This window comes from Ailuropoda melanoleuca, chromosome 10, assembly GCF_002007445.2.
Source record: "Ailuropoda melanoleuca isolate Jingjing chromosome 10, ASM200744v2, whole genome shotgun sequence".
Lineage (NCBI taxonomy): Eukaryota > Metazoa > Chordata > Mammalia > Carnivora > Ursidae > Ailuropoda > Ailuropoda melanoleuca.
In genome coordinates this window covers 41447199-41465660 of record NC_048227.1, presented here as the reverse complement: position 1 = coordinate 41465660, position 18462 = coordinate 41447199, and the positions used below count along the sequence as shown (strand labels likewise).

Genomic DNA, 18462 nt, shown 5'->3' with positions numbered 1-18462 from the left:
AAAAAAAAAATTAAAAAGCTGGCAGACTAGCACATGTTCTTTAGAGGCGATCAGTCTGATCTGGAAGCATCCCTCTCCCGTAGGGGCCAGGCTGCAAGACCCACAGTTCTGGCTGCTGCGGCGGCTCCGCTTGCATCGGGCCACGCAGACGCTCTGCTTTCAGGTTTCAGATGCTGGGTGCCCGCTCCCCACGATGCCTTCATCAGAGCGAAGGCAGGCTCTGCTTACCCACCACTTGAGAAGAACCCACTCCCCACAGCCTCTCCCCCAGCTCAAAGGCTCTGGAGTGTACCGACTTAAGACCAATAGCACTGCTTTGGCAACGAGCCCTCTTCCATCATGGATTCGTCACGGCTCAAAGGACAGCGCGGCAGGGAGAGCCGTCAGATTTTAAGATCACATGTGTTCTAAAAAAAATTCCAGCTGCGTCTCATTTGACTCAGAGCAGTCTGGGGAGCTGACGAAGAGGCAATCACTGGCGTAAAACAGGGCATTCAGATAAAACTCAGGATCAAGATCTTCCTTAGTGGTCACAGGCTAAACCACTCCCAGGGAGAACAAAACGGGAGACAAAGTCAGGACATTCTGCAGTGTTTCCTTGAGGTTTTCACTCAAACTTGGTCTAGAGAGAGCAGCCAGCCAGCATAACCTTCTCCCCTGGATTAAGAAGGAGTCACACTCAAGCCCAGGTTCAGGGCATGCTGAGACCCACTCTAGAGGCATCTGCCCTCCACGAGGGAGACCTCAGCTAAGGCCATTTTTTGAGAGGAGCCCCAGTCAGAGTCTCTAGGCGATGATGAGACACGGGACTTTTAAAGCAAACAGCTTCTGGAGGGAGAGGTATGCCCACATGACCTAAAAAGTCAGGCATCCTCTAAAAACAACTGACCCATCGGCTCATCCCCAGGGCTCCTCAGGAATCGATTTGGAGACTTGGCCCCTGGACCATCAGGAGACCTCCCCCTGGAGGGCATCGTCTGACATTTGCTAACCGTACAACACTATATGGGCACAGGCTTCCTGGATGCGTTTGCCAGCACATGCTAGGAGAAATGCTGAAACAAACCCAGGCTGAGGAGCGAAGGGGTAAGGATGGGAGAAAAGCAGTGTTTGAGTCCTGATTCCTCTTCTCCTGCCCCTGGCCGACCCTTTACGACGTAGCAAACAATGAACACTTTATAGATAGTCCCCATTTTCATTTTCTAGGCATCAATACTCAAGTATGCTTTCAGGGTTGCTTTCCAAGGGGACACAAGAGAGCGCAAGAGAAGCCGGATTTGTTCACCCACGTTATTTTTGAGGTCGGCCCGGGACCCGCCCAGCAGGAGGACGCGCGTGCTCTGGGAGTGGCTGTTCTGGCAGGCCAGGTGCAGAGCGGTGTTCCCAGCCTTGGAGAGAGGCAAGAGAAGGGAGGACACGTTAGCGACACGCTTCTCGCCAGACCCGCACCACGCAGGCTTCGCAGAGGGGTGATAGGTACTTGCAAGAAAACAAAACAAAACAAGTCAATGCTTGCATTCTCTGCTTCCTGATTGGTGACCCCAGCAGAGGGGTTTCAGTGGCAAGAACAATTAATTTGGAATCCAGACAGGTACAGGAGTCCCACCTGTCATAAAACCTTGGCTCTGCAACTTACGAGTTGAAAGTCACTGGTCAAGGCTCGTAATACGCTCAGTCTTAAATTCCTTACCTGTAAAATGGAGTGGGACCCCTACATCCCGAGGATGTGAGGATTAATTGGGAATGCCTGGGAGAGAGTTTACTTAATGACAAAATGCTGTGCAAGCGCACTGCGTTCCACTCCTTTCGCAGAGGACTGTGTCCTTCCTGCCCCACGCGGATAACAGCTGTGGCTACAATACTCCGCCAACGGAGTGAAGGCAAAAGACCACTTCCTGTGAGTGCAGATAACTGAGATTTAACTTGTATGCCGCAAACCGTCCATTCTTGTATTTTCCCTGAAACATCAAAATTTGAACTATAGACAAGGTCCCCCCACAGCAGGCAACACAATCACATCTACCACTTACCATACAGATGGAGACCCTCTTGCCTTTTGGGCTCCACCTTCAATATGCCATTTCACAGGGACAACCAAGGGTCAGAATAATGTCCAAGGCAATCTTACACGAAGAATTCAGGACATAAACAGAACTTTTTAAAACTGTGCAAACAGTGCCTGCAAGGCAGCTGATAAAGTAACCAGAAAAGCCGACACACCCGAGAAGATGTGGTGTCAGTGTGAGCGAGCTGAGAGCATGCAGGAGGCTAAGCATACAAGCTCAGAGATTGTTGGGCTGAGCTAAAAAGCTGGGTCAGGACTGCAACTGTGTGCACGCAGAGCTATCTCACTGCCTGCTTACGGCTTTTCCTCACCCTGGATCTGGCTTCCACGGCACTGTCTGCCCATACTCAAGGATGTTCTATTCCTCACCTCTTGAAAAGAGGAATGAGTTTTATTTAAAAGAACAAAACAAAACAGCACACAGAGGAAAACCATATGTCGCTGGTTCACTTACCTCCCCTCTCATACCCTCAGCTCTAAGAAGCCTGGGTAGAATCTTCCTTCCTCACTGCTCCCTCCAAGGAACCTGAAGGCTATAAGCCTGAGGGCGTAGCAAGCTCAGGGGTTATCAACCTCCACTGCACCTGGGGGAGCTTTTAAGACTATGCGTGCTCAGCTGCAACTCTTCTAGGGACTCTTATGTACTCGGCCTGGGGCTAGCGTCTGGGCAGTTCGGATCTCAGCACCCAAAAGTCCTAAACTCCAGGAACCCCCCCCCCCCCGCCCAGGGAACACTGGGACAGCCTGTCACCCTAGGCCCAGTCATCAGGTGAGTTTGTCCCCCCTCCCTAGCCTTTTGTTTTTGTTTAAAGTTTTCCAGGAGATTTTAAAGCACAGACAGGGAGCCACTGCTAGCTCAGCTCTCAAAAACAAAGGATCGGCCCACATTTTAAACAGTGCCCTGCACAAGGGCTCGGCGCCTTGCTTGGTGTAATTCTTACTGCACTGTCTTACGCACTGGTAGTAGGTTGTCTCAAAGGTGTTGGCTTTGTGGGAGTTACTCAATGTGTTGGATAAATGGATGAAATAAAAGGAATCTGATGGTTCTGGAGCTAGACACCAAACTTTGCTTTGCTAATAAGAAAGTATCAATTATGCTGAAAAACATTTGGATCGAGAAAATTAAAAACCGTGAGTTAGAATACACAAAGGATGGTATATTCATACACTGGACTATGAGTCGCAATAAAAAGGAACGAACTAATCTCACATGTAACAACATGGAGGACTCAAACACACGAAGGGAAAGGAGGCACAAAATGCTGCGTACTCTATGATTCCGCTTAAACGATGTTCTGGGAAAGGCAAAGCAGAGCGTTGGCTGCCAGGAGCTGGGAGTGGTGGGTGGGTGGGAGATTGCCACCCAGGGGCACAAAGGAAGTCTTTGGGGCGATGGAAACATTCTACATCTTGATTGTGGAGGTGGTTACACAGCTGTATACATTAGTCAAAACGCATACAATACACCTATGAAGGCTGGACTTTCTTGTGTAAGGATTAACCTCAGCAGCTGACACTTAGACGCGTGACCTAGGTAGACAGACACAGCAGGCATTTCCCTCCTGTGCAAGGAGGACTTATTTCCCAGACGGGCTGATATACTCACTGAGTAAGTTCTTACACAACAGAATAGTTTTACCTTAAAAAAAGAAAGAAATTCTATTATTTGCAACATGTATGAACCTAGAGCACATTATGTTAAATGAAATAAGCCAGACGGAAGTAAATACTGTATGGGGTCACTTAGATGTGGAGTGTGGGGAAAATAGGAGAGAGGCTGGTAAAAGGGTATAAACTTTCAGTTATGAGTAACATCTAACATACAACATGGTGACTATAGTTGATAAACTGTATACAAAGGATAGAACTGAAATGTTGACATCAAAAATGGTTTAGAAAGTGTAAACATGTGAGCTGATGAGAGTGTTAATTAACCCCATGGGGCGATCCCTTCACAACATATACATAGCTCAAGTCATCACTCTGTACATTTTAAATACTTTACAGTTTTATTTGTCAGCTGTACCTCAGTAAAGGTGGGGGCAGAGGGGAGGAGCGTTTTAGAGGCTCCCCAGAGGATGTGGCTGGTGCAGAATGTAGAAGTCCTTTTCTGGGAGAGCACCTACCTTTGCTTCTCATCGTCTCTGCTGTTCTATCTAGAGAGATCCTTTGGCTTCCACAATACTTTTGGGGCCCCATACAGGATAGGTGGCAGTGTGGTGGAGCAGACGGACTCACGCTAATTTATGGAGCTAACTGTGTCACGAACGAGGCAGGTGTCTTCGTTGAGACTGCTGGCTCCCAGCTTAGGCTTCCCTATCCATTAACTGGGCACTGCTTACTTCTCAGAGTTCCAGGAGCTAAGATACAGCATGCATCCCCCTACAACTCACGTTCCAGACACCATACCACCGTGAAGAAATGAAGCAGCCACTGGTCTGCCAGGCAGTGACGCAGGCATTGCTGGAGATATTATGATGCATGGCTTGCTTCTTTTCCTCACGCTTGTGTCCCATGAGGGAACCACGAGAAACACTTAACAGTGAATGACAGCACAAAGCTGTGTGGAGTGCCAAGGGAGCTCTGCAGGAAATAGCCTGATGGGCTTTCGGGGAGGGAGAGGCCACTGCCCTGGGAGCCCGGGTTGGAGGTCTATAGGCGGACACGAGGAGCAGGCAGCGGGAGGGACGGTGAGCCCACTCTGACAGCACAGGAGGCACATACTGGGAAGGGCTCAGGGAAGACGCTGCACACATAGACTAAGGCCGCTCCAGGGAGGCCCGGGACAGCGCCAGGCTGAGGAGCTTTACTGGGAGGGCTTTGGGCAGGGGAGGGGCAGGATGAAGAAGGACGAGGCAAGCTGGCCAAGGTGCTGTGAGGCTTCTGAAGTTATCCAGAGACGCACTCACTAATAATGAGCACAGAGGGTGATGATATGTGACGAGCGACCGGAGAGGAAACAGGAAAATGTGGGAGAAGAGGGGCTGCTGGCTTCTCCCCGTCTCCATGAGCACAGAGCTGCTTGCCTAACCACACCCAGATAAACCAGTGGGAAAGCAGTGAGAGCCAGAATTCAGAGGAAGTCAAAGCACTCTAGCAGGTTCTCTTGCTCACCATGGAGATTGTTTCATTTCCCCTGCTCCCCCGAGCTCTCGCTTTGCTCAGTGAGGAGGCTCCCACAGGGGCGACAGCCATCCTCACCTGTGAACGAAGAGTTCTAGCACCTGCTGGGCCTCACCTTGTTCTTGGCAAGCACGTTGGCTCCTGCTTTAACGAGCAGTTTGGTTGACTGGCTAAAACCATGCCAGGATGCTTCGTGTAGGGCCGTATTCCCGTCCTGAGGAACATATACGGAGACAGAAAGCACGTCACCCAAGACCTAACTCATCCCATTACAATTGATACATCATGGTGTATTTCTAGGGCACACCACAGGTCCTCTCTCAAACAGGGTTCCCCATCAGAGCCACAGAGCCCAGAAAATGATTTCGGTGGCTAGTTTCTCCATTCTCCCAGAAATGGTACATAACAAGTACCACATTTTTTTAATTTTTAAAAATTTTTGGGGGGGAGGGGCAGAGGGCGAGGGGAAGAGAGAATCTTAAGCAGACACCACCTCATGACCCTGAGATCATGACCCGAGCCAAAATCATGTCAGATGCTTAAACGACTGAGCCCCCCAGGCGCCCCAGCAAATACCATTTTAGCTTTATGATGTACAGAAGATGCCTAAGGCATTAGGGCTTAAATCTCTCTGGGAACCCTGGTTGAGGAAGGCTCATCCACAGGTCATGTTTAACAGAAAGCAACATCACGATGATAGGATGTTCATTCCTCCCCACCTCCATCACCCCTTGGGGTCTGCTCTGCTCTGCTCCTGGCCCCAGAGAGAACCTGAGAAGATCAGGCAAGCGACGAGTCCAGCCTCATAAGTGGCCGCGCCCAAGAGCTGGGTAGGCAGATTCCCCTCTCTGTTTCTTCCCCCAAATTTAATCTCACCCAGTTTAATCCAAAGTCTCAGGGACCAAAACAAATAAGCAGACACTGAGACAACAGTGACTTGGAAAGAAGAAAAACAAGTGTCCTTGATATGTGGCTTTTAAATAAAAACCAACCAATTACTACACACACAGCTGGTATTTGCTTAACTTCCTATAATGGAAACATGAAGTGCAGTGAAGTGAGTGGGGTGGGGCTGAGAGGGTTGGGGTTACAGGGACGGAGAAGGATGCAGAGGAGATGTGCAGAGACCGTGCGTGCTGGTCCAGGTCAGGGCGCAGGGCCGGGGGCAGGGCAGGCGCACTGCCCAGTCACATCCAGGAGCTGGCTTTGGCTTTTCTTCATCCACATCATGAGACTGGCTCAATGGCACCGACACCCACAAGGAGAAGGCTAGGTAGGGTCTCAAAGGCCAGGGCATGGGGTGGTGCTGGGAATGGGAGTGGCAATGTGTGGGCTGGCCCGTGGGACCGACTGTACACAGCAGGACGCAGGAGGAAAAGTGACTGGACGGAGACACTGGTGAGGGGGCTTCTGGCATGCTGCTAATGGTCTGCTTCCTGATCCGGGGGCTCACAAAGATGTGCTCTGTTACTGAAAACTCACTGAACTGCATGTTTATAATGTGCACATTCTTCTGTATATATAGGACACTTTATTAAAAAGTTGTCTAAAAAAGTAAACACAGGCTGAACTGCACTTAATTACAAAGTTCCCTGTTTTAAGATTGTTTAACGATTTAAAAGCAACGATTAGTATAAAATCTATCACTGGGATTTCTTAAAGACTTGATTTTGCTCTTTTTTTTTTCTTCCAATATATTTAAAATTAATTCTAATTTTTTTTTAAAGGAGAGTGAGCCACTTAATTCAAGTCCAGGGCACATCTCTTCCCCTATCCAGGCCTCCACAGGTCATTATTTCTAGACTTTTTTTCTTTACCATTTATATTTATGTGGTTGCCCACTGCTGCCACAGAACAGGGGGAAGGATTTAAAAAAATAGAACTTGTTGGGATTTTAGATACTCTTTCAAAAGAAAGTTGAGCTGATTTTATCATGTTAAAGCATGAGTGACAGGACTCAGGAATGATAACATTAAACAGCCACAACTTCCCAAAGGAGGGTCCTCAGGCGGACACGTCCCACGTCACCTTGTCTTGGCGGTCCAGAGCACAGCCCTCCTGGATGAGCGCCGCGATGACCTCTGTGTTCCCCACCACTGTGGCCCGGTGCAAGGCGGTCTGATCCCCCTGCAGAGTAACGGAGGCAGGAATGGCAGTCAGCTCTCCCAGCCCTGCCCTGTAGCACTCACCGCACTGCTCTGACACAAGGACATCCGTCCTCAACTAGAACAGACCAGCCACCACACCAGGCGGAGCTCTTTCATTCGCAAACCCACTCAGTAGGAACCTTAAACCCAACACAGAACAGCTTCAGGGCTGACCTCAGGTGAGGGTCAGGCACTCACCTGTCACCCCAAGGAATGGCAGTGTTCACAGATGATGATGGTCACATTGGTCTGAGAGCTAGACTATATGTGCTGTGCAATTACACCAGGAATCTTTACTCCCTACTGAGTTCTCTAGTTGCCTGCTTGCTTTCAGAGGACTCACTATCCAGCCATGTCAGCTAGCAACGCTCACCAATTGATGACGGGTACATATTTGTTGATTGACTTATATGAGTTGAGGGCAATGTAGAGGTTTCTGCCATGTCATCTGAGGACTCCAGAGACTATAAGTTATCACTGCCTAAGTCTATGAAGCCTCTTCTACATTTCATGACAGCATCCTCACTGATTTATGCTGTATTTGACCCCTTTCTTTATGATCAGATGCCAGGATTGCTGACCTCTCTTTCTCCGTCCATCAGGGCACCAAAGGGAACTTGACTCTTTCCCCTAACTGCATTTGAGAGAGAGTAAGATGGTCAAGATGAGAGAGAGTTCTGAAGTCTCTAAGAGCACATCTCATCTCTGACATGTACTCAGGAAATCAAGTCGAGACAAATTAAGTCTAGCTTGGGGTCCACGGGAATGGGGAGATAGGTGAGCAGTGTGGAAAACTTCTGGTAGGAAGGAGGGGTGCAGGGCAAGGGGGACAGGAGATGCGAGTCTTGCACAGTCTTGGGAGACACCAGTCACTTCGTTGGGCCTCAGTTTCTTCACCTGTAAAAGGAGGGGTGGATGCTCCCTGAGGTCTGTCCCTTCCCTTGGTTCTGAGATTTGGTTGGTAAGAGTTCTGCATGCAGTGTTCCGGTGGAGCACCAGAGGGGCAAAGGACACACCCTGAGGACTTAGCCCAAGAGAGGACAGAGAGGCGATTACAGGACAAAAAACATGAAGATTTTTTAAAGAGGGATGCACTGCTACCTATGAATTGTCTCACTAAACACCCTGGAATCTAGAACAAACAACAATGCACATTAAGAGAAATTCTGGAGATGGAGGGTCCTAACGGTTGTACAACAATGCAAATGTACTTAATGCCACTGAGCTGAAGTTTTATGTTATGTGCACTTCATCCAATAAAAAGCACTTAATGCTATTTAAAACTCAAATTCACTTTCTTAAAATTAAAAACCTCCCTTTAAAAATCCATGAGGGGAAGTGATTTTTATTTTCACCCTTATACTTTTAAATAGTTTCCTATTTTTCATATTTAACACATACAATTTTAGCCACAGGAAGAACTGCTATTTATTAGAAGTCTAGCTGTAACACTACACCAATAATGGGATTGTCTGTGTCTCAGAACCTCTTCTCACTGTTCACGTGCAGAACGTAAGGGATCTCCACGGGGATGGCTCAGCACATCCCGCTCCAGTATTATGATTTATCCGCTGCCCACAGCATTTCTATCACGAGCCCTCCCCCTTGGCATCCTAAATCATTATTCCCATTAGACACTAGGTTTAGACTTGGTTTTCTTCTTGTTCACCTTCTCAGAGACCCCTCACTCAAAAAGAACCCTTTCTGCGCACCTGCAGTCACAGAAGAACACGGCCACTGGACGGGCGGGTGAAGGAGGTGCGTCAAGCCATTACACATTCATCTCAAACGTCCTAGGAAGTGTTCCCAGATGACAAACACTAGGTCCAAACAAGTCACCCTATGAGAAACTGCCCAAGTCTGAACTTTGAAAAATTTCTCTAAGAACTTCCAAGACTGCCATTTCCCCATCAGAATGGTGATAGGTTCTTCCAAAATGGGCCTCATGCACCATTTATGACCGGATGGGAAAGATGATGCTCTGGTCTCGGCAAGAAGGGGAGACGGCAGCTCACTCTCTAGGGGTAAACACTGACGGGGCCTTTTAAAATCCCCACAGGCTGCTGGCCCTCGAATCAGCACTCCTTGGACTGATGAGAACAACCTTGTCACAGAACAGAACTTAACCATTCGATCTGTGTTGTGCACAAAGCCCAGAACTCTTGGGTCGTGTTGGCCACTCTTCGATCTGAGTCATTGCACGAGAGACCTCGGCTGGTTAGGGCACAGTCTAGCCTAAGCTTTGCTGCAGGTTCCATTGTGTTTCACAAGCTGCCCCTACATCACGAGTTCGAGCAGTTTGGAGCCAGAACATCACTATTATTTATTACTTGCTCTCACCATGAATCTTCTGTTTTTGCTTCCCTGGAGAGGCCTTTCCTTTGTGAAACTCTAGCTCAACAAAAGAAGCTAAATGTAACTTTTGGTTTAGCCTTTAAAAGTAATTTCCAGATGGATTATCAAGACTCAAGGAGATCTAATGACCTGGGGGAGGTTGCAGTGAGAACAAAACTGTCCTAAGCCACCGGCACTGGTGTCTCTTGCAGAGACCGTTTAGGGGCACTGCCTGTCTCCAGACCACTGCTTCCCCTCCGTCTTCACTCCCCTCAGAGACCTCACTCCCAGTCTGGGTCTTGGCCTCATCAGTCGATAAACTCTGCCGAGAAGGCCAACATCAGCCTTTCCCCACTGTAAGTGGCTGTCCTTGAACACACCGTTAGCTTTGTGAACACCGGACTGGACAGCTCTGGAGGACTGAGGAAGACACTTTCTCTGGCTTATAAACACCAGCCACGGGGCGCCTGAGTGGCACAGCGGTTAAGCGTCTGCCTTCAGCTCAGGGCGTGATCCCAGCGTTATGGGATCGAGCCCCACATCAGGCTCTTCTGCTATGAGCCTGCTTCTTCCTCTCCCACTCCCCCTGCTTGTGTTCTCTCTCTCGCTGGCTGTCTCTATCTCTCTGTTGAATAAATAAATAAAATCTTTAAAAAAAAAAAAAGTTAAAAAAAAAATAAAAAATAAATAAATAAACACCAGCCACTTCCAAGTTACCAAGAAGAGAGTTGAAGGCCACTCAGAGAGACATGAAACACATAAGCAAAGGGCTACTCTTCCCCAGAACACAACCCCAGCGAGGACCCAAGACCCTCGAGTGAAACAGGGCCAGTTACCTGGGAATCAACATTCCTCCTATAAAACTTAATGTGGAAACATTTCCTCTTTGAAACAGGACACAGAAAACAACAAAATGTGTCCTCAATACATACTTGTTAGCAGACCCAGGCAGCAACTTTGACATAATCCTTATTTCTGTATCATCTAAATACACCATGAAATTCTGAAACTTTGAAAAAAAAAATGCTACAAAAAGTATGACACTCTTAACAGCATTCGATACTTGTTTATTCAGCAAATAAACCCTCTACTATACTCCAAGTGGCACCTAATTCTCATTCTATTGATTTAAAAAAACAAACAAACAAACAACTAAGGCTCAGGGCTGCTCAGTGCCTAGCCGAGGATAACCAGCTAATTCGGGGTAGCATGGTTAGGCCAGAATTCAAACTGTCAAGGCTCTTTGCACTAAACTCCAAGCTGTTTCCACCCCGTGAAGTCAATGAACCTCAGCGCAGGCCTTAAAAAACATCAGCTTCCTCTTGATGGCATCCCCTAGCTGACTGCGTCCGCGCGATGCCAGGGGCACTACAGGCGCCCAAGAAGTATTTGTTGAATGATTAACCACAGAGACGCAGAAGGAAAAACACTGCAGCTGGAAACGTGGAGAGCCAGCCACCGTGCAGTTTGGCACTTTAGTTTGGAACAGGCTGACCTGTTTGCAAAGTGCATGAACTGCCAGCTCTCAATTTTTCTGACTTCGGTGTTTCTCACTTACGGAATTTAAGGAGTTTGGAACCTCTGAGGTCTAAATCTCTGTTGTGAAATACTGTTAGTTCTGTCTCCTACATGGTGAAAAAGAACAGGAAAATGCACACGGGTGGCAAAGCTAAGCTCATGGAAGAAACCTGAGTCCTGCTGAGGCGGGACATGTCTCTCTTCAGGAGCAATCCCTCCCAGGTGGCCCAGACGGACATGCTGCAAGGAAGCCCAGGACAGCGCAGGTGTGCAAAGCAAGTCGCTGACCTCTTTTTCTCTCTCTGATCTTCTAGGATTCTTCCTAGCCTTTCTTCTCTGGCTTTTCTTATTTTTTTCTTCCTTCGTGGCTTTTATCATGGCCACGGGGTCCTGGACTATTTCTGAGGTGGGGGCCGTGTGGTTGCTCATTGACCAATCCGAGATGGCATTAGAGCTCCAGTGTGAGTTGACAGGATTGGCCGGAAGCAAGAGGGAATTTTCTCCTGGAGTTGCATAGTCTAAAGAACTGGCTTCCACAGACTGAAATTCATAATAATCCCATTCCAGGCCACTGGAGGTCATTCTTCAACGAATTCTCAGTCCTTACCATGACATAAGGACTGTAACTGTAGAATATGAAGTGAGGAGTCAATTCTTCACAACATTAACATTCTCTATTTCCGCCCATCATCCAAGACAGGTAACTTCCGAACTGATTTTTTCCAATAATTAATGTCCCAGCTTCTTTTAAAAATACCCATAGTTTTCTTCTTCAAATTCTTGCATAAATTTCACAGCTGATCACCAACAGGCACAATAAATACGTAGAAGAGAGACATGAACAATATTCTGGCAAATGCATTGCTTCAGAACGAGTGAAGATCACTGTTCCTTCTCCTTTCCCCACCGTTTTTACACTGTTTTGTTGCTGTGTTTTTGTTTTGTTTTGTCTTGATTTAAGTTAACAGGGAGAAGCAATGTACACATTGTCTGATCAGGGCAAGGAAAAGATGCAAAAAAATACATTATTCCAATAAATGAAATGAAAGTGTTCCTGTCTAAAAGTAGCTCTGAATTTCCTTTGGCTGACAGGTCTCCCCCTTGGCTACCTTGTGAAAACTCCCATTTTACTTCCTACCTTGCCTGATATGAATTCCTAGGAAGTTAGCATGGCTTTTGCTTCATGAGAACACAGTGATTCTTGGGGCTCAAGGCCTGAGGCAGGAGTTAGGTGGGAATGGGTTAGCACGGAGCACGGTAGCCTTGGCCGCATGGCCAGTGAGGACTTTAATTATGCAAAGAGAAGACCGGGATGCATCCCAGCACGTCTGAACCAGCAACCCAATGTGCCGCCTTTCCTGTGGTCAGAGTCTTCTCTCTCCTTGTCTGTTCATTCCTGTCGTCTAAGGAGATGGCATATAATGAGGAATGTTATGATGGTTACAGGGTGGGGAAAAAAGTATTACGACCCAAGGAAGAAATCAACAGCTAAAAGCTAAATCAGCATCTTTTGAAAGTAATGTTTTTGATGACCCAACAGGTTCCAAATATAACCTGAGATTTATGAATGATACTGGACAGCCTTCTGCCCGTACATAAAACAGTGACATTTAGTTATTTCTTTACAAATGCTGTCCATCTCACTTGTGTGTCTGCCCAGTTTTAGAACATTACACAGACGACTACAAAAAATTAGAAGCACTTTGGGAACCTACATCCTAGCATACCTGAGGGTCTGAAATTTGATTAACACTCTGTAACCACACTTATTAAAGGGGAATCGGGAAGAGATTATGATAAGTGCAAATTCTGTAAGGTTTTGTGTTCCTCACAAAACTTATTTCTTAGAGTTCCACCACACAAATTAGAGTTGAAATTAGAAACAGTTTCAGAAAACAGCTTCAAATCATATTATCATAGGACTTTTTCCTAATAGCTCATTGGAGGACAATTTACACAATCTTATCTATAGCCTCCTCTTAGAGAATCTACTTCCCCAAAGACCCAAGGCAACCCTGTGTGCTATGTGACATCACCCCAGCCACTGATGATTGACTCAGGAATGGATACTTGACTCCAAAGGAGCCAATCAGAGTCTTTCTCTAGATAATCTGAATGAAGAGACTCAGAGACTGAGTCTTAATCAAGGCATAGCACCAGAGGGAACTCTTTCAGGAGGCCTCCTTTTTCTTGGATTCTATGATATCAGTTATTCTTTTGAACAGGTCCTCTTTAACTAAATGTACACTAAGAGAAATCAAGGTGAGAAGAGGAAAAAAATTAAGTTTTTAAGCCCTACTTTTTTTCTAATGGTAAGCTTGGTCAATGACACATTTCCAACAGGCCTTGCCCATACTCACTCGGGTATGAGCGCGCACATACACGTGTGTGTGCGTGTCCATGGTGTGCTCCTTCACACGGAGACAGGACATAGGCAAGATGCCCTTTGAGGCTCTACACTTGGATGATATGAGATAGGACATGAACCATGATGGGAAAACCATCCCACCCTTGCAGACTCTAGCTTGCTACCTAGAATGGATCCCAGGTCTTCAAGAGGAAGTTCTTCCCACCATAGGGTCCAAGATGAAGCTAAAAAGTGCTAGGAATGCATCTTCTACCCTCCCACCCCATAGCGGGTTATACACGGTACTGTGGATTTTTACGCAGACAAGCTCCCTTATCAACCCATCCCAGTAGAATGGGGCTCTACTCACATCATCCTGGACATCGAGGTCACAGCCAGCCTTCAGCAAGATCTGGACCACAGAAAGATGGCCCTTATTGGCAGCAAGATGAAGGGGGGTCCGGCCATGCTGTTAATGCAAAGCAAACACTGATTTCAGAATAGGACATCAAAACCACTGCCCTGGGGGCGCCTGGGTGGCTGTCAGTTGGAGCTCCTGACTCTTGGTGTCAGCTCAGAGCATGATCTCAGGGTAGCAGGACTGGGCCAAGCGTCAGACTCTGCACTCAGTATGGAGTCTGCTTGAGATTCTCTCCCTTTCATTCTGCCCCTCCCCCTGCTCATGCTCTCTCTCTCTCCCCCTCTCAATGAAAAAATAAATCTTAAAAAAAAAAAAAAAAAAGAACACTGCTCTGGAGGGGGTGGGGGCCTAGAGCAAGGTTTATACAGTGGCAGCCCCCTTCCCCTTCAGTTTGGCAGGAGATCTTTATATATTTACCCAGAATTCAAGTTTGATAAATGAATAAAATATGCTAAAAATGTGAAGATTTCCTTCAGTGAATAATTTCTACTCCCTATTCAACAAACAAGTAGGAATATGAGACATTTCGTGTTTTCTCTTATTTTCCCCCTGGGGCTAATACTCAAGCATGATGAAGTGGTCACAATAAATTGGATGGGGCAAAAGATGGGAGAACAGTAAGATGTCAAGCTAATCAGCCCCAGAAAAATCTCGTTAGTAATTATTAAAAATTGAAACTACTGGCCAAACTGTTTTGAATAGCTTCTCCCTTATTTACTTATTTATTTATCTTTTTTTTGCTCTCCCTTTTTTAAAACAAATTTTAAGATTATAACATATTTAGCCGTTAAAAATATGACTATTTTAAATGTACATACCTACCAATCACTTTAAGAAACCACAGACGTTGCTTGTGAACCCTCCCACATGTCATTTCCCTCCAGCTCCAGGGGTAACAATTCTTAAATTTGCTATTCTTCATTCTCTTGCCATTTATTGTATTTTACTACGTGTTTATTGCCATAAATAATAACTAAACATTGTTTTGCTTATTTTAGGACCTTATGTAAATAGTATTAAACTTTCTATCATTTGGCATTTTTTTGTCCAAGGTTCTATTTTTTAGATTTTTTTCTCATATTGTCACACATAGTTCTGGTCCATTTATTCATTATTCACCCATTCTCTACTGACGGGCATCCGGGTTCTTTTCAGTGGTTTGCAGAACACATTTGTGTGCACATCTCCCTGTGCACCTGAGGAGGCTTCGTAGCCCTGTTGTTGGGTCACAGAGATGACCGTCCTTCAACAGCCCTAACTAGTACGCAGTCTCCTGAGGTATGACCGGGGGGGGGTGGGTAAACACCCAGAATAACTCTCTTCAGTGTAAATCAGCTTCTATCCAGAGAACTGGCCTTGCCAAACTACAAATTCCTCAAATTGTGAAGGAACGTTTGCTTTCTCCCTCAAGTTTGCTGTGAAGTTCTACCTCCTGCTTCAAAAACCATTTAGCCACGGCTCCTACCCACGTTGGAACACACCCTGCGCATCTCATATGGGTCTCTTAATAAGGGGATGATAGTCTCTTACGACCTTCTAGCATCTCGATAAAAACTTTCCAAAGAGCTTTATTGATATTCTAGCAGGATACACCCATTTACGATCTCCATAAAGTGTCAGTTTGCCATGGGTAACTAGCCGTGGAGGAAAACAGAGCAGACAATAAAGGATCTTAATTTCTACTCATGAAATGCAATCAAAGCACTAGAATGATTCTGTAAAGAAAGAGGTCAGAGCTCACTTTAAAATTAGAATTCTTAATTAAGAAAAAAGTTACTCCCAAGAAAGTGGGCTATAAAAAGCCTTCATAAAAAGGTAATGTCTGAGAGGAGATGGAGTGACCTTCCTTGGCTAGCAGCTGTCTCAGTGCACACTGCTTAACCTTGATTCTTTCAAGGAAAGGTCCACAGCCGATCAGATGGAGCAAAACAAGTGGGTTCCACTCACTGGGCCTCGTCCCAGGCTCCATCTGTCATCACGTGTCCTTGTTGAGGACATCAGATAATGACCTTCGCCAAGTTCCCAAGGCCTTATGAAACACCGGGAAGTTTGTCATGTTTTCAAGGAGACAGATGTGTTCACTGTGAGGGAGGCTGACGGGATGGTGGGACTCAAGTGCTTCTGAGCAACTGGAAAATATAAACCCTGATGGGGAGAAGTCGCTGGAGAGAGCCTGGAAAAGAGGACAAAGGACAAGGAGTCTCCGGGTGTCAGGTCAGGGGAGCCCAAGGAACATCCTCGTCAGCCACCAGATATGTCTGGTTGGAAGTGGAGGCCCAAGGAGGCAAAAGGCTTTGCCCAAGTGAACACAAATAATCAGAAGGCAGAAGGAAATGCTGCTGTGTGGTTCAAACCAGGTCACATCCGGGAGGGCGTGTTAGAAACTATAAATTACTGACAAGATGGGCCCAGACTGGAGGCACCTTCCTAATCCAAAGTCAGCAGGAAATCCCCTCTGTGGTGAAAGGACAGGCTGGAGGCCCTGGACCATGACAAGCCCAGTTCTAATCCCAGCTCCGACTAATAACACCGTGTGACTCTGTGCACGACACTCTCCTAAACCCATTTTCTCGCCTATAAAAGAGGAATAGCCGCCACTATCCACCCCATAAAAGTTTGAAATAGGAAAAAAGAGGTAATATCCACCATCTAAGATGGGTTTTCCTTCCCTCCGGCTGTCCGCAGCCCTTACCCCTGAAGACACCCCAACTGTTCCCTCTCCTCCTTGACACCCCTGCACCTTTGCCTTAGCAAAGACCAGTGGGATATTTTCAATGGCAAACAGACCTGGGTGAAGTGTTGGCAATCAGATCACTTGGATAGCCAGATGGGCTCCAGCTGAAGGGTCAAGCTTCCTACTGGCCAGTCCTTTTTTTTAAGGGGGGGGCAGAGGGAGAGGGAGAAAGAGAATTTAAGCAGGCTCCACACTCAGCACAGAGCCTGATGTAGGGCTCAATCTCATTGCCCTGAAATGATGACCTGAGCTGAAATCCAGAGTTGGATAATTAACTGACTGAATTACCCAGGCGCCCTTCCTGCCAGCCAGTTTTGATCCACTTGTCCACTTCTCTTTTGAAATACAGCCCATGGTTTCCAGTTTCTGCATCTCTGCTCGGTGGGCATTCTTCCAGGGAAGGCCCTGCTCCAAACTATGCCTTCTCTGATTCCCCAAGAAGCATTCTGAGACTCATTTTCTCCATTCCCACAGCACCTCAGCTTCCTTAGGAAACCACCACATTCTGTTTTGAGTGTCACCCTAGGCTCTGGCTTTTCCTTCCAACTAGGCCATGATCTGCCTGAGGGCAAGACTGTGCCTTCCATGAATGATGAAGCAAGTTGACTCTGGAGTGGACTGGGGCCACATCAAAGAGGAGCCAGTGTTCCTCAACCAAGGCAGACTGAGGCTACCAGGGACACAGAGCAAATTCTAATTCCAGGCTTGACCTCAGAGAAATGGAGAGCCTGGGGGTGGCTGTGGACTCCAGATTTGGGGATGTCCCAGCCCCTCAGAGGAAGTGCAGACGTCTAGGGGCTGCCTAAGTATTGAAGCAGATGCAATGGTGACATGGGTACTTCTCTGAGGAGGGTCAGTGTCCCCCTCACATGTCTGGCTCCTTTTCTGGCACCAGGTAAAAGTATAGCAGCAGCAAAGGCAGTCGTAATCGGTTTCCCACTGAGCCTGAAGCTGTCCCATTCCTTTCCCCTGGGGTTTCCTAACATGGGACCAACTCCCTTACACACACACACACACACCACCCACCAAAGGTGGAGAGCAAGAAAGAAGCAGAAATGTATTTGGTTTTCCAGAACATTCTATTGTGAAAAGCAACAAAAGTAGAGCCAATCAGAAAAGTCACTGCTCCCATCCAGCACGCAGGGACACCCCAAGGTCACGCCTGACAAATGGAGAAGGCTGCAATCCCCCTAAGTGTGAGGGGACAAATAATAACTGACCCTTAGAGGAGTCTCTGAATGACTTAGACTCCAGGATGCAACTGCTTTCATATTCATGCCCTTAGGACTGGCCAATGGAAGAAATGGGAAAAGGAGAAAAGACTGTGAACTATGAATGATAAGAGGAAGAAATTTTTGAAGCATCCATTTGTCCTGGGACCTCCCCCAGTTCAGTGACCAGCTCAATTCAACTCAACTCAACCCGGGCTCTGGAGGGCTCAGGCAGACCACTAATAGTAAGGACAAAAGGAAGAAACAGCAGCAGCTAACATTTATGGGATATTTACTACGTGATATCTTAAGAATTTTACATGTATTAGCTCATTCAATCCTCCCCATAATCCTATGAGGTAGGCACTATTATTAAGATGAGGAATTTCCATTTTACAGATGACAAACTGAGGCATGGAGGGACCCTGTCACTTTTTCTGTGGCATAAAGCAAGTGATTAGAGCCTGGATTCACCACTAAGCCATCTGACTCTGGCCCCCATGTTCTGACCCACCATTCTACCTGCTGTCCACTTGCTGGGGGGGGTGGTGGGCGTTGAAGC

General features: G+C 46.9%; 1 protein-coding gene across 8 annotated transcripts in view; it reads right to left on the bottom strand.

The window, feature by feature from the left end:
• The window catches only part of ANKRD6 (ankyrin repeat domain 6), a 179070-nt gene that overhangs the window by 19850 nt on the left and 140758 nt on the right, over positions 1-18462 (bottom strand). For 5 of the 8 annotated variants that reach the window (XM_011229215.3, XM_034670818.1, XM_034670817.1 and 2 more), the window contains exons 3-6: positions 13905-14003; positions 7217-7315; positions 5304-5402; positions 1290-1388 (exon numbers count right to left, since the gene is read on the bottom strand). In XM_011229215.3, the coding sequence (XP_011227517.1) occupies positions 1290-1388; positions 5304-5402; positions 7217-7315; positions 13905-14003 (396 nt within the window). The remainder of the gene's footprint in view (positions 1-1289; positions 1389-5303; positions 5403-7216; positions 7316-13904; positions 14004-18462) is intronic. The other 3 variants (XM_034670819.1, XM_034670820.1, XM_034670816.1) reach the window with 2 other exon arrangements.